The sequence below is a fragment of the Muscardinus avellanarius genome, assembly GCF_963383645.1.
Source record: "Muscardinus avellanarius genome assembly, chromosome: 10".
NCBI lineage: Eukaryota > Metazoa > Chordata > Mammalia > Rodentia > Gliridae > Muscardinus > Muscardinus avellanarius.
Window position 1 is genome coordinate 61,768,495 of NC_137796.1, and position 15,776 is coordinate 61,784,270.

The following is a 15,776-nucleotide window of genomic DNA, read 5'->3' on the forward strand; positions in this document are numbered from 1 at the left end:
TCCCAAGTACTGGGATTAAAAGTGTGCGCACCATAACCAACCTCCAAGTTTTCTTAAGGTTGGAAATTCCTGGCTGGAAGTCCCTGGATTTGCTGCGGAATACATGGTCTCTACAGATTGATTTTTCTTTCTTGTTGGTACTGGGAAATGAACTCAGGGGAATTATGCCTCTGTGTTACACCCCCAACCCTTTTTTATTTTTATTTTTATTTTATTTTTTGCGGGTCTGGGGATGGAACCCAGAGGCATTCGACTTACAAGCTACACCCCTGTCCAATTTTTTATTCTTTATTTTGAAACAGGGTCTCATTGAGTTGTGGAGGGCCTCACTAAGTAGCTGAGGCTGTCCATGAACCGGGATCCTCCGGTTTTAGCCTCCCAAATGCTGGGATTGCAAGCGTGCGCCACCACGACCGCCGGACTCCCAACCCTTTTTTTAAATTTTTGGTTCTGGAGATGGAACTTAGAGGCATTCTACTTCCATGCTACACTCCCAAGCCCTAGCTGTATTTTTTCATACTTTTTTTTTTTTGGGTGATACTAAGGATGGAATCCAGGGTCATTCTACCTCCAAGCTACATCCCCAGCCCTATTTGTTATACTTTATTTTGAAACAGGGTCTCACTGAATTGCAAAGGGCATCACTAAGTAGTAGTTGAAGCAGTCTGTGAACTCCATTCCTCCTGTCTAAGCTTCCCAAATGCTAAGATTATAAGCATGTACCATCATGCCTGGCTTTTTACTTATACTCTGAAACAAGGTCTCACTAGGTTGCTTAGTCTGTCCTTAAACTGGCCCTGGGATTACAGGTATGCGCTACTGGGCCTTGCTTTTCTTTTCTCTCTCTCTCTCTCTTTTGGTGATACTGGGGTTGGAACCCAGGGGACTTCCATCTCTGAACTACACCCCTAGCTCTATTTTTAAAAATTCTTTATTTTGAAACAAAGTCTCACTAAGTTGCAGAAGACCTCACTAAGTAGCTGAGGCTGTCTCTGAACCTGCCTCAGCCTCCCAAATGCTGGGATCACAAGTGTGCATCACCACGCCTGGCCCTAATTTTATTCTTCTTCTTTTTTTTTTTTTTTTTGAAACTAAGTTGCAGATGGTGTCACTAAGTAGCTGAGGCTGTCCATGAACCTGCAATCTTCCTGGCAAAGCCTCCCTAATACTGGGATTACAGGTGTGCACCATCACACCCGGCTCCTTTTTAATTTTAAACAAGGTCTTGCTAAATTTGCACCTGTGATCCTGTCTGAACTTCCAAGTGAAGCCGGGCGTGGTGGCGCACACTTGTAATCCCCACGCTTGGGAGGCTGAGACAGGAGGATCGCGCAGGTTCGAAGCCTGCCTCTGCTGGCTTAAGAGATCCTGTTTCCAAATAAAATATAAAATAGGCCTGGGAGTGTAGCCTGGAGGTAGAAGGCCCTTGGGTTCCATCCCCAGTACCACCCAAAAACCCACAAACAAACAAACAAACAAACAAACAAAAAACTTCCCAAGTGATGGGACTACAGGTGTGCCATGGTGCCTGGTTTAGAAACTAATTTCTTGCCTGCCGTGGTGGCACATGCTTGTAATCCCAGCATTTGGGAGGCTGAGAAAGGATTGCGGTTTGCGGACTGCCTCAGCTACTTAGCGAGGCCCTTAGCAACGCAGTGAGAACCTGTTTCAAAATGTAAAAAAAGGGCTGGGGGTGTAGCTTGGAGGTGGAATGGCCCTGGGTTCCATTCCCAGTACTGCCAAAAACCAAACCAAACCAAACCAAACCACTAATTTCTTAAGGACTTTTCTAGTACCAACGTTCATCTGCCTGAAAACTAGCGTTTTATGGTCACAGGACCCGAATGCTTGTCCTGACCCTGTGAATATCCGTTTTCTTACCAATACAATACAGACAAGAATTCAAATTTCTAAATTCCAACAGAAAGTTAATGAAGTGCTGCTCTTTTGCTGCAGAAAATGATGAAAAACCTTAACACACCGTGCACTCAATTACCAGAGGTAAAACTTTTTAATCTCAGAGTCACTCCCAACTCCCGATCACCCCCCACTCTCTCCCCAACACCAGGGCCGGAGAGTGAGGCCCCCTGCCCTCCACCTAGGGTGGACGAGGGCCCTTTAAGGCACCTGTGGGGGTGGGGAAAGAGGGGTGGGAGCTGGTATTGTCCTGGAAGCAAGGACGGGATTCGATTGGCAGGTTGTTGTGGGATGGAACCAATGAGAGGGAGTATCAAACGCAGGGACAGAATTGGGCCATCCCCAAGGCGGCCAGGGGCACAATTGTCAGGACTTGGGCAAAAGCACCCAGCCCCAGTAGTGTAAAGACGTAAATTAAAGGCCACAGGCCAATTCCGGGCACAGGAGGGCTTGGCCACACCCCCAGAAGGCTGGAGCCAATTAGGTGAGAGTTCAGGAAGGGCGGAAGGTGACCCCGAGATTGACCAAGTCATTGATAGAACTCGAGCCAATCAAATGAAAGAGCTGCCCATTCACTAGGCTAAAGTGGAATGCCACTACCCAATCCTGGGGCTTGGCTGTGCTCTTTCAGGGATAGAGCCAATGCCGTGCTAGCAACAGTCGGCGTTGACCCAATCAGGGTTTAGAACTAAGCCACGCCCTTAACCAGGGAGCGAGCCAATCCCCCGGATTATGAATCTGTTGCCGGGCAGAAAAAAAGGGCGACAGAACCAATAGGGAGACTGGACAGATCCGGCTCCAGAAGCGAAGTGGGCGCGGGTTGGAAGGGCGGTGGGGATTGGCTGAGGCAAGTCAATCGGCCCCTGGGAAGGGAATCTCGGACCTGACTCAGATTGGCGAGCCCCGGGGGCGGGGCAGGGGCGTAGTGTAGGGTAGGGCGGAATCCGATCTGGGAAGCTCGCTCTCAGAGCCTCAGTATTTCCGCTTTAGCTTCTGGAAGTCGCTGGTGTTGAGTCTGGGCCGCGGCAGATCTCCGAAGACCTGAGTGTCCTCTGCCTCCCGCAGCACGAGCGCGCGCATGCTCGCCGCGATACGGTCCAGGTCCGGCGAGGAGGGCTGCGGAAACGGCGGTGGGGAGGAGTCAACACCACGGCGGGGAGGGGTCAGCACCCACGTGGCCAGGCCCTTTTCGGGTCATGCCCACCCTCCTGCTTGTGCTCTGCGAAGCTCCCCGCCAGCCACGCTCTTCTCCCCATCTTGCTCTAAGTGCGGCCCTTGTATCCGACTCAGACCACCTCCTACCAGCAGCCTTCCTGACCCCTTTAACCTAGACGTAGGCGCCGCCACAGCCCCCTATTCGGTCGCAGTGGAAATGCTGCTTGTCTGTGTGCGAGCGGAGGGTCTCAGCTCTGAGGGTTTGGGCTGGAGGTTCTGCCGCGTTCTTATCAGACCTCTGCCACCAACGAGAGGTAAACAAGAGATACTTCCTAATGCCGGTCTCCCCTATTGAGAAATGGTGTTAACTGGCCCGGGTGAAGACTGAATATGATAATCAGCTTGGGTACTGATCAAGAGAGAACTAAGCCAGGCATGGTGGTGGAGACTCCTAATCCCAGCATTCGGGAGGCTGAGACCGAAGGATACCACAGACAGCCTCAGCTACTTAGTGAAGTCCTCTGTAACTCAGTGAGACCCTGTCTCAAAATAAAAAATAGGGCTGGGGTGTAGCTTGTTGGTAGAATCCCCCTGGGTAACTAGGCCAGGCTTGGTGCACGCTTGTAGTCCTAGTACTTGGAAGGCTAGAAAGGAGGATGGCAGTTTCAAAGACAGCCTCAGCAAGTAGTGAGGCCCTCAGCAACCTAGTGAGACTCTGTTTCCAAATAAAATTACTATAGGGCTGAGGTATAGCCTAGAGGTATAATGTTCCTGGGTTCATTCCCCAGTGCCATACAAAAAAGGGAGAGGGGCTACCAGCCATTCCTTTCCTGTGACACAGACCTGTAATACTAGTACTTGGGAGGCTGAAACAGGATCGCTGGTTCAAGGACAGCCTCAGCAACTTAGCAAGACTCTCAACCACCTAGCAAGACCCTGTTTCAAAACAAAAAATAAAAAGGGATAGGGGTGTAGCATGGAGGTAGAATGCCCTTCGGTTCTATTCTTAGTACCCCTCACCCCTGGGGGGGGAAAAAAAAGGCAAAATATCAAGGGGCCATCACTGCACAAAGGCTCTGTCCTGTCCACCTAGTGCTGCCTCTGCGCTCTACCAGGAGAGAAGCCACGGCAGTAACCGGACCTGAGCTCATTAGAAGAGAGCTGGGGCCCAGCACGAGGGAAGTCCTGGAGGTTCAGTTAGATAACTTGTGTTGCCAGGAGCTGCCATCAAGGACAGAAGTATCTGTCTGGGCTGTTCTGCACTGTTCCTAGGCCCTGTGGAGCCACCAAGGTTGTTTAATGATTTGCAGATAAGGACACTGAGGCTTGAGGGGACAGTGGGGCCTCAGGCTCCTCCCGGGTGGCCCACAGCTCCTTTTCTGAAGGTGGCGAGGCTCTGATCCCAGCTCTGCCTCTTGTAGTCCCAGCCCTCTGGGAGGTCTTATGTCCTCTCAGTGCCTCAGTTTTCTCTCAGTTTCAGGGAGTTTCAGTGACGTTTCACGGGGACAAGGATAGGTAGCCCGCCAGGAACTCCAAACTGGGTGTTTGTGGGCAGAGGAGGGTACTGGGGAGGGGCAAATTTAGGAGCAACCAGGATTGTCGGGGTGATCTGACCCTCCAAGCCTCGGTTTCCTCATCTGGAACGGATGCCGAAATACCTGTACCTTGCCGAAATACCTGTACCTTGCCCAGAACAGTTGTTCAATAAATGGAGCTGTTCCAGGAAAGGAGAGAATAGAGACGAGGTCTTTCCTATAGGGCACTAGACACATCATAAGGCCACACTAGTTAAAACTAAAGGCTAGGCGCAGCAGCACCTGCCTATATCCCAGCTGTTCAGGAGGATGAGGAAGGAGGATCAAAAGATCAAGGATTCAGCCGGGCGTGGTGGCGCATGCTTGTGATCCCAGCGCTTGGGAGGCTGAGACCTGAGGATCGCGGTTCGCAGACAGTCTCAGCTACTTAGTGAGGCCCTCCGCAACTTAGACCCAGTTTCAAAATAAAGAATAAAAAATAGGGCAGGGGGTGTAGCTCAGAGTCAAATGCCTCTGGGTTCCATCCCCAGAATCGGAAAAAAAAAAAAAAAAAAAAAAAAAAAAAAAAAAAAAAAAAAAAAATCAAGGCTTAGTGAAACCCTGTCTCAAAATAAAAAATATGGGAGGGCCGAGCGTGGTGGTGCATACTTGTAATCCCAGCACTTGGGAGGCTGAGACAGGAGGATCGGGCAGGTTCAAAGCCAGCCTCAGCAACTTGTGAAGCTCTCTACAATTTAGTGAAACCATGTTTCAAAATAAAGAATAAAATAGGGCTGGGAGTATAGCCTAGAGGTAGAAAAGCCCCTGGGTTCCACCCCATTATCACATATAAATAAATAAATAAATAATAAGCCAGGCATGGTGGCGCATGCTTGTAATCCCAGGATACTTGGGAGGCTGAGACAGGATTGCAGGTTCAAGGCCAGCCTCAGCAACTTGTGAAGCTCTCTACAACTTTGTGAGACCATATTTCAAAATAAAGAATAAAATAGGGCTGGGGGTGTAGCTCAGAGGTGGAATGCCCCTGGGTTCAATCACCATTACTACAAATAAACAAACACACAAACAAGCAAGCAATCCAGGTGTAGTGGCGCACGCTTGTAATCCCCGCTCTTGGGAGGCTGAAACAGGAGGATCGCACAGGTTTGAAGCCAGCCTCAGCTACTTAAGTGAGGCTCTCAGCAACTTGGTGAGACCCTGTTTCCAAATAAAGTATAAAACTCGTCTGGGAGTACAGCCTGGAGGTAGAAAAGCTCCTGGGTTCCACCCCCAGTACCACACAAAAAATAAGTAAAAATAAAAAATAAAGACTAAGTTAAAAAAAAAAGATGCACAGGCCAGGCATGGTGGCGCATGCTTGTAACCCCAGCATTTGGGAGGCTGAGACAGGAGATCCGGGTCCTTGGACAGCCTCAGCTACTTAGTGGGGCCCTTTGCAACTCAGTGAGACCCTGTTTCAAAAAAATAAAGAATAAAAGCCGGGTGTGGTGGCGCACGCTTGTAATCCCCGCGCTTCGGAGGCTGAGACAGGAGGATCGCACAGGTTCGAAGCCAGCCTCAGCAACTTAGTGAGACCCTGTTTCCAAATAAAATATAAAAAAGGTCTGGGAGTATAGCCCAGAGGTAGAAAGCCTCTGGGTTCTACCCCCCAGTACCACCCAAAAATATAAATAAATAAATAAATAAAATAAATAAAATAAAAAAAAAATAGGGCTGGGGCTGTAGCTTGGAGGTACAATGTCCCTGGGTTCCGTCCCAAGTACTGGGGGAAAAAAAAAAAAAAAAAAAAAAAGGCTAGGCATAGTGGCGCACATTTGTAATCCCAGTGCTTGGGAGGCTGAGACAGGAGGATCACAGGTTTGGAACCGGCCTCAACAACTTAGGCCCTCCAAACTCGGTGAGACCCTATTTGAAAATAAAAAATGAAATAGGGCTGGGGGTATAGCTCTGAGACAGAATACCCCTAGGTTCAATCCCTAATGCCTCTAGATAAATAAATAAATGGACAGATAGATAAATATATAGGGACTGGGGATGTAGCTCAGTGGTATAGTGCTCTGGGATTCAATCTCCAGTTCCAGGATAAAATCGCAGAGCTCTGGCCTGAAAACCAGCTGGTTGCCAGGGGTGGTGGTGCTCTCTTGTAATCCCAGTCACTCGGAAGGCTGAGACAGGAGGATCGCACGTTCATGGTCAGCCTCAGCAACTTAGTGAGACCCTGTTTCAAAATAAAGAATAAAATAGGGCTGGGATTATAGCTCAGAGGTAGAAAGTCCCTGGGTTCAATCTCCAGTACTACAGAAACAAAAACAAAACCCTGGCAGTCAAGGTTGCAGGGAGCACGAGGTGAGGCTGTGCTGTGGGAGCTAGCTTGGAGCCCTCCAGCCACCCTCTGCCCTACCTGCCCATTCTCCTCATCTGATGACCGCGCCTCCGTCCTCTTCTCCTTGAAGGCCCAGACTGGCACAGACACAGGCAGGGACTTGGCATACTGCTGTGTGGGCAGGGCTGAGGCGGGGGGCACCGCGTAGGCTGTGGGGCCAGCAGGGGTTTCTTCGCTCAGGCTGCCGTCTGTGAGAGAGGGGGAACTTCAGCCTCTGTTCCTGTGCTCATCCCAGTTCTCAGAGTGGGGACCACCCTGGTACTCACCATCTGTGCTCTCAGGGTCTGACTCACAGAAGGGGGGCAGGTCCTGAAGGGTGGCATCCTCATCCATCATGAAGAGCCCTGTGGACAGCAGCAGTGGCCTAGCCAGTCAGGTCCTCATCCCGTTAGGGCTTCTGCGATGACTATTCCTTCTGCTCCAATACCTTTCCCTGGTTCCCTGCCTAGTCACTGACAGAATTATGTTAAATCTCATGCATTAACACGAAATCTCTACGATCTATTTGGTGCAGTATGGCTCAGAACACAGGCTGAAGCCAAGTATGGTGGCACACCTGTAACCCCAGTACTTGGAAGGCTGGTAGGAGGAATCACAGGTTGGAGGCCAGCGTCAACAACATAGGAAGAGCCTCAGCAACTTATTGAGACCCTGTTTCAAAATTAAAAAATAAAAATGAACACCCAGGCATGGTGGTGCACACTTGTAATCTCAGCATTAAGGAGATCGAGACTGGAGGATCATGGTTCATGGACAGCCTCAGCTACTTAGTGAGGCCAATTCAGTGACACCCTGTTTCAAAAAAATACAAAGACTAAGCTGGGTGTGGTGGCGCATGCTTGTAATCCCAGCATTTGGGAGCCTGACAGGAGGAATGCGGTTTGCAGACGCCTTAGCAACTTAGTGAGGCCCTTTGCAATTAAGTGAGACCCTTTTTCAAAATAAAGACTAAAAAATAGGGCTGGGCTGTCACTCAGAGGTAAAATGTCCCTGGGTTCCATCCACAACGCTCCTGGTTTTCATCCCTAGTATCGCAAGAAAAAAAAGCTGAGGGTATAGCTTGGAGGAATAATGCCTGTGGGTTCAATCTCCAGCACCACAGGGGGAAAAAAAAAAAAAGACTGAAATAAATATGGCATGACAAGATTCCCTGTCTGACGAGTGGAGACCCCCAAAGGCCCTGACAGATTGACAGATCATGTCACTTGACCATGATCCTGCAGATAGTGGCATCACCAGGATGTTGACCCAGGACACCTGGGTCCAGAGTAATGTCCTTCCCACTATGGTTTTCTCCAGCAGCGGTGAGGAAGCCAGCTGTTGGTAATAACAAAAGAATAATTCCTACTTATCTCCTGGAAATTCCTACTCACTCAATGCCCTCAAGTTATAGTTCAGGCTCCGGGAAGCAGCCAACCTCTACCCCGCCACCCCAAGGTGGTTGCTTCCTGGCTTTCCTGGTAGGAGAGACTACTGGCCACTGATGTTCCAGGAAAGCTACAATTCCAAGGTCCTCAAAGGGCCTTGATTTCCTTAGGTGTTAGCCACATCCCTTATTCCTCTTTAATCCTGGGAAACTACACCTACTCTGCTCATCTTCCTTCTCAGGAGGGGCCGCCCCCAAAACAAGGTCCAGTTGCTTGGCCACACCAGGACCCCGGAGAAGAGGGCCTGGGCATGCTTCGTCTCTGCTGAACACTCCAGGCACAGAGCTGTCCCAGCACACCAGTGTTAGAAAATGGGTGTAAAGCTCCGATAGGAGGGGTAACTGGCTTGAGGTCACACAGCAAGCCACGGACAAGCTCACGTGGCTATCAGGGTCTTGGCAATGCAGCTTCCGTGGAACACAAGGGCTCAGTGACGGGTGGTCCTGCCTCCCAGGGGATCCCACTGCAAGCAGCTGGCTGGGCTGACCACCAGACGCCCTGTCCACCCTCTTACCTCCATTATCACTGCCACCCAGCCGCTCCCCAGAGGTCTCCGTCTCTGTGGGCTCATCCTCGTCTTCCTCTTCGTCCTCCCTGGCCACCAGGGCAGGCCGGGGTGGGCTCGGGACAGGGCTAGGTGGCTGTGGAGCTGGTGGGGGCCCGGGTGGCCGGGCAGCAGCGGCTGCCCTATGGGCCTGGGCAATATCATGGAGGCAGCGGCGGGCAGCCTCAGCCAGGGCCCCACGGCCATGGGCGGCATAGGCACAGGGCCCCGGGCGAGGTGGGGGTGGTGGTGCGGCGGTCAGCAGCACCAGCTCTGTGCCTGTCCGGGCCCGGAAGCGCTCAGCGGCCCCCACCACGGCTTCCCACAGCTCCTCGGGCCGCCCCGACGCCATCCGCGCCCTGTGGGCCAGAGCAGGACACAGGGAGCTGAAGCCTGGCTGCCAGCACTGTCCCTCTTCCAGTCCTGTGTCCACCTGTCCCCTTGCACCCACCGCTTGAGGCTGAGCTCTCTGCCTTGGGGGAACTCCCCCAGGTCTCCAACGGTAACCCTGGCTCCTCCACCTCCCTCCTGCTCCATGTCTGTGCCGGCCTCTCCAGCCTCGGATCTCCTATGGGCCCCATGAGAGCCACCAGCCACCCACTCAAGTCCAAGGGACGCAGCGGCTCCAAGCGGTGAGGTGCAATGAACAGCCAGGCCACACTGGGAACTGGATCCAGGGGCATTCTACCTCTGTGCTACACCTCCGGGCCTTTTTAATTTTTATTTTGAAACAGGGCCTTGCTAAATTGCTAAGGCTGGCCTCAAACCTGTGATCCTCTTGTCTCTCAATAGGCATGTGTCACTACGCACAGCACTTCTAGGCATATTTTTTTGTGTGTGGTACTGGGGAGGAAACCCAGAAGCATTCTATCTGAGCCCTATTTTTTTTTCTTTATTTTGAAACAAGGTCTCATTGAATTGCAAAGGGCCTCACTAAGTAGCTGAGGCTGTCCCTGTGATCCTCCTGTCAGACTCCCAAATGCTGGGAATACAAGCGTGCGCCACCACGCCTGGCTTCTAGGGAATTTAAATGAGACGAGCAGGCTGGCATTGTTTTTCTGTTGGGAGCAACACTCCAGCCTCCAGTCCATCCAGTTGGAGACTTAGAAGCTTCTAAACCAAGGGCTGACCCTTCCCCTCACCACAATCTCCAAAGGCGAGGTAGTCCCTATGCCCACAGCACTGGTTATCCACCCACTGCCCATCTTTCACTCATCCTGGGATGGACAAACCTTTTCTTACTCCTGGATCTCACAATGTCTGAGCTACCCTGTTACATTTCTCTTGGGAAAAAGCTGTCTGAAACCAGGCATGGTGGCACACCTGTAACCCCAGTACTTGGGAGGCTGAGACAGGAGGATACAGGTTCAAGGTCTGCCTCAACAATTTAGCAAGGCCCTATTTTTTTTGGTGTACTGGGGTTCCTGGAAACCCTTCTACCTCCGGGCTACACTCCCAGACCTACTTTATACTTTTTTTTATTTGGAAGCAGGGTCTCTTAAGCCAGCGCGGCTGGCTTCTAACCTGCACAATTCTCCTGTCTCTGCGCCTCCCAAACTCGGGGATTACAATTGTGGGCTACCATGCCCAGCAAGCAAGGCCCTATTTAAAAAACAAAAAACAACACCACCACACACACACACACACAATGAGCCAGGAGCTGGGTGTGCACACTTATAATCCCAGCATTTGGGAGGTTTGCAGACAGCCTCAGCTACTTAGTGAGGCCCTCTGCAACTCAGTGAGACCCGGTTTCAAAATAAAAATAAAAACTAGGGCAGGGGGTGTAGCTCGGAGGTAAAAAACAACAACAAAAAAAACCCAGTTATGGTCTGCTCTTAAAAAAAATGAGCCGGCCATGGTGGCGCACACTTGTAATCCCAGTGCTTGGGAGACTGAGACAGGAGGATTGCACAGGTTCAAAGCCAGCCTCAGCTACTTAGTGAGGCTGTCAGCAACTTAGTGAGACCCTGTTTCCAAATAAAGTATAAAATTAGTTTTGGGAGTATAGTTCGGAGGTAGAAAAGCCCCTGGGTTCCACTCTCAGTACCATGGAAAAAAAAAAAAAGTAAAAAAATAATAAAGCTGGGTGTGGTGGTGCACCCTTATAATCCCAGTACTTGGGAGGCTGAGTCCGAAAGATTGCAGGTTCAAAGCCAGCCTCAAAAACGTAGTGAGGGCCGGGCATGGTGGAGCACACTTGTTAATCCCTGCACTTGGGAGGTGAAGACAGGAGGATCGCGCAGGTTCGAAGCCAGCCTCGCTGGCTTAAGAGACCCTGTTCCCAAATTAAAAAAAAAACATATAAAATAGGTCTGGGAGTGTAGCCCGCAGGTAGAAGGGTTCCATCCCCAGTACCACCAAAAACAAAACAAAAACAAAAAACAACAAAAACAAAAACAAAAGAACTTAGTGAGGTTCTCATCAACTTAGCAAGACCCTATTTCCAAATAAAATATTTTAAAAAATAGAGCTGGAGGTGTAACTCAAGAGGTAGAATGCCCCTGGGTTCAATTCCCATTACCACAAAAATAAAATAAAACAAAACCCTCTTTAAAAAAAAAAAAAAAAAGATGTGCAAGCTGCTCTGTGCCTAGAAAGCCACACAAAGCTTCTGGATTTCCTATAAGAGTGTCTTCGTACTTCCTCTGTTAAGTCCACCCTGGTCCCCCAGGATGGATCACGTGTCTTCCTAAGCCCCACAACACCTGGGCTCCCTCCACTCGAGTGCCTGTCACCTCAGCCGCTATGACACCTCTACCACTGCCTGCCTCCTCCCTTGGGCTCTGAACTCCCTCCCTTGGGCACCTGTGTCCCCAGGACAAGTTGCCCTAGGCTGTCAATGGTGCAGCAAAGGGCAAGGCAGGGCCCGACTCCTGCCCTGACTCAGCCTCCGCCTGCTTCTCGCCTCTTTCTTCTCCTGTTAACCAGAGCAGTGAGCCAGAGCTGCTGTACAGCTGAGGAACCTCCTCGGAGAGGTACTGGGTACCACTTGCTGGAGGAATTCAAGCCTACTAGGGCACAGAGAAGGGAAGTAAGCAATTTGGAGTTTGAATTCAATTTGCAGGCCCCTTGGAACTTGTAATCATAGATGTCGGGTGCGGGGACTCTGCACCTCTCACACTGCCTCCCACTCCCCCAAGGTGGGAACTCGCTGAGTACACAGCTCTGCAGGGAAGGTTTACCTAGCCTGTCCCACAGGCTGCAGGGCCTGAGCAAGCATGGGGTCAACCTTCTTTTCCCACTCATCCTTCCCACAGGAGGGAGGAACCATTGTTACCCACTTTTTTGTGTGTGGGAATTCAATCCAGGGGTATTCTTTCTCTGGCTATACCCTACCCTACTTAACAGTTGCAAGCTCAGACCCAGGGAGATTTAGCATCTTGAAAAGGGTCACACAGCCAGAAAGAGGCAGGGCTGAGGCCTGGACTCTGGGTGGTTTTTGTTTTCTTTGTACTGGATTGAACCCGGAGGTGTTCTACCTCTGAGCTATACTCCCAAGCCCTATTTTATTTTCTATTTTGAAAAAAAAGGACAGCCAGACATGGTGCTGCACACCTGTAATCCTAGTACTTGGGAGACTGAGACAAGCAGATCATAGGTTGGAGGACAGCCTCAGCAAGTACCAAGACTCTATTTCAAACTAAGAATAAAAGCTGGGCCTGGTGGTGGCGCCTGCTTGTAGTCCCAGTACTTGGGAGGCTGAGACACGAGGAACACAGGTGTAAAGCCAGCCTCAGCAACCTAGCAAGGTCCTCTGCAACTTGGTGAGACCCTGTTTCAAAATAAGAAATAAAATCAGGTTGGGTATAACTTGGAGGTAGAATGCCTCTGGGTTCAATCCCTAATACCCCCCCAAATACCCGGGCAAGGTGGCGCAAGCTTATAATCCCAACATTTGGAAGGCTGAGACAGGAGGACTGCAGTTCACGGACAGCCTCAGCTACTCAGTGAGGCCTTCGGCAACTTAGTGAGAGCCTGTTTCAAAATAGCTCAGAGATCAAATGCCCCTGGGTTCCATCCCCAGACCCACACACACAAAAAAAATACACACCCTCTCACACCCCCAAAATAAACAAACCCTAAAAATAAGAATAAAAAATAGGGGGCCGGGTGTGGTGATGCATGTTTTTAATCCCAGCTTTTGGGAGGTGGAGACAGGAGGATCGGGGTTCGCAGACAGCCTCAGCTATTAGTGAGGCCCCTTGCAACTCATTGAGACCCTGTTTCAAATAAAGAATCAAAGCCAGGCGTGGTGGAGCACACTTGTAATCCCCATGCTTGGGAGGCTGAGACAGGAGGATAGCACAAGTTTGAAGCCAGCCTCAGCTACTTAGTGAGGTTCTCAGCAACTTAGTGAGACCCCGTTTCCAAATAAAGCATAAAATAGTTCTGGGAGTATAGCCCGGAGGTAGAAAAGCCACTGGGTTCCACCCCCAGCACCACCAAAATAAATAAAATAAATAAATAAATAAATAGGGCTGGTGGTGTCTCTCAGAGGTAGAATGCCCCTGGGTTCCATCCCCAATACAGCGAAAAGAAAAAAGAAGAAAAAGAATAAAAAATGGGGCTGGAAGTAGTACCACAACAAACAAACAAACAAACAAACAAACAAACAAACAGGGTTTTGCTAAGTTGTTAAGGCCTTGCTGTTGAGGCTGGTCTTAAACCTGTGACCCTGTCTCAGCCTCCCAAATTCTTGGATTAGAGGTATGCACTACCATATCTGACAGCACACCAACTCTCTTTTGTTTTTTATTTTGAAACAGGGTCTAAGTTACTGAGACTGGCCTGGAACCCGAGATCCTCCTATCTTAGCCTCAAGAGTACTAGGATTACAGGAGGGTGACAGCACACCTGGCTCAGAGTCTGTTCTTAATCCTGACTGCCATCCATCCCACTTGCCTTAGAAGGGAAGTTTTCCAAGGGGAGAATGAGGCTCAGTGAGCTTAAGACACTATGAAGAAGGCACAGAGCTGGACAGGGCACGAGAGTAGGGCTGATACTGTTGTCTGACCAAGTCCCAAACCCTATGGAACTGGGATGTGCCCAGTGTCTTATCTCTTTCGCATCTGATGAAGAAGGACACTGCGGCTCATAGTGGGGAAGTGACTGTTTCAAGGTCCCCTGGCCTCAGGTGTGACCTCCCTAGGCCCCTAGCTCCTAGGAACATGTAAAGTGCTGCATAATAGAGCTTGGGATCCAACTCCCTTTCTGCACTCGATCTTGGAGTAGCCACAGGCTGAAGTGTGAAATGGAGGAGAGTGGATGTCAGGGCCCTCCCCCCAAGAGGCAGGAGCAAAAAGAAGGGGCTTTACACAAAGCTCTCTGCCAGGGCTTAGGGGCTCTCTGGACTCTTACTGGGAGCCTGCCGACCCTTCACCCTCCTTTTGGGAGAAAGTCCTGTCACCTCTAAGCAGCCAAGGGATGAAAGGAGGGCCCCGCCCCCATGGAGGAGCTTGAGATGGGCAAAGAGGTTGAGACCTATCCCGGAGAGGAGGGGGGCAGCAAGGTGACTGGCCCCTTACGACAAGGTGTCTGTGGTTGGGTGGAGGGTGAGGAGAGAAGGAAACTGACTCAGGAAAAGTGGAGAAAAGGAGAAAGTGCCCCAAGAAATGAGGGATGCCAATGAAGACCCCAACACCTGTCAAACTGGAAGTGGCCCGCACCCGGCGGTGTGAGGATCGCGAGCATGCACGTCGAGGTCTGGGGGTGGGATGAAGGTCCGGGACCGGGCTCTGCCGCTGAGACACCTTCCTACCACGCCCGGGGTCTAGGGAGGACCCACTTCTCTAGGAAGAAAACAGGAAATCCCGCCCAGGTGGGGGCCGGGACCGGAAGTCCCGCCTTCGGACGGGTGAGGGGGCCCCCGAGTCCCCTTAAACGACCCCCCCAAAACGTGGACATGTCCACGGCCAAGTTAAGAAGCCCAGGGAGCCTGGACAGCCAAAGACAAGGGTGCCTATGATTTGCCTGGGTTTAGACACGACAGCTCCCACTGGAGACTCCTTGCCAGCACTCAGCAAAGGGTCGCTGGACGATCTCGGGCCTCTGGTCCCCGCAGGGCGGACCCCTCCCGCGAGCCGCCAGTCCCCCCAGCGCCCCTCGGCCTCAGCGCGGCCAGGTCCTCCCCACACCGCGGTCCACACGCCGCCTCCACTCACGTGCCCGTAGCCAGCATGGCCGGCCCGGCGCCGTCGCCGCCCTCAAAAGGCATGGCGGCGCCACGTCACTTCCGCCGCCGCCTCCGCCGCCGCGCTCACTCCGCCTCCCTCCGCGCGGCCGCCCGAGACCAGCGTGGCGACCAGATGCCGCATTCGGACTAGTGGGGCGACAGCAACAGCGGAGAGCCCGTCAGACAGAGTGGAGGAAAGGGTTCTACGCACGCCCAGGCCTTTTCGTTTTGCCCCCAAGAAATATGGCCGTTCCCAGATTCTCCCGGGACCGCAACAAAGTAAGGCGAACGACCCGACACCCCCGCCAGTCATCAGCTTCTCCCACAAAATTGGAGGAAAATGGTGCCCGGCAGTGACATGGCAGCCGGCCGGGCTTCCTGTGCCCATCACGCCTGTGGGCGCTCCCTCCCGCCAACCTGCCCCCTGCAGAAGCGGAGCTGGCCGAGATCCAGTACAGTAGCATCTCTTGCTTCGGTTTGCCCCGTTTCAAGATGGCGGCTCGGCCCACTTCCCGCTGTGACTCAGGAGTTCGTCTGAACAGCTTCGTTTGCCAGGCCGGAGACGGCTCCGTCCCGTCACCCCGAGTCCCCAGCGCCTCCTGGGATGTGCACTTCTTCTCACCTTCTTTTCCTCTCTTCG

The 15,776-nt window shown here is 51.6% G+C and overlaps 1 protein-coding gene across 1 annotated transcript; it reads right to left on the reverse strand.

Annotated features, from left to right (window-relative positions):
- Positions 1-2,889: 2,889 nt before the first annotated feature.
- Positions 2,890-15,250, reverse strand: AKT1S1 (AKT1 substrate 1; the record flags this gene model as incomplete). Its single annotated transcript, XM_080704275.1, has 5 exons — positions 15,126-15,250; positions 8,932-9,320; positions 7,257-7,334; positions 7,009-7,178; positions 2,890-3,033 (listed from the first exon to the last, which is right to left on the reverse strand). The coding sequence occupies exons 1-5, from the start codon at positions 15,176-15,178 to the stop codon at positions 2,890-2,892; spliced, it is 834 nt and encodes a 277-aa protein (XP_080560401.1). The 5' UTR covers positions 15,179-15,250.
- Positions 15,251-15,776: the final 526 nt, after the last annotated feature.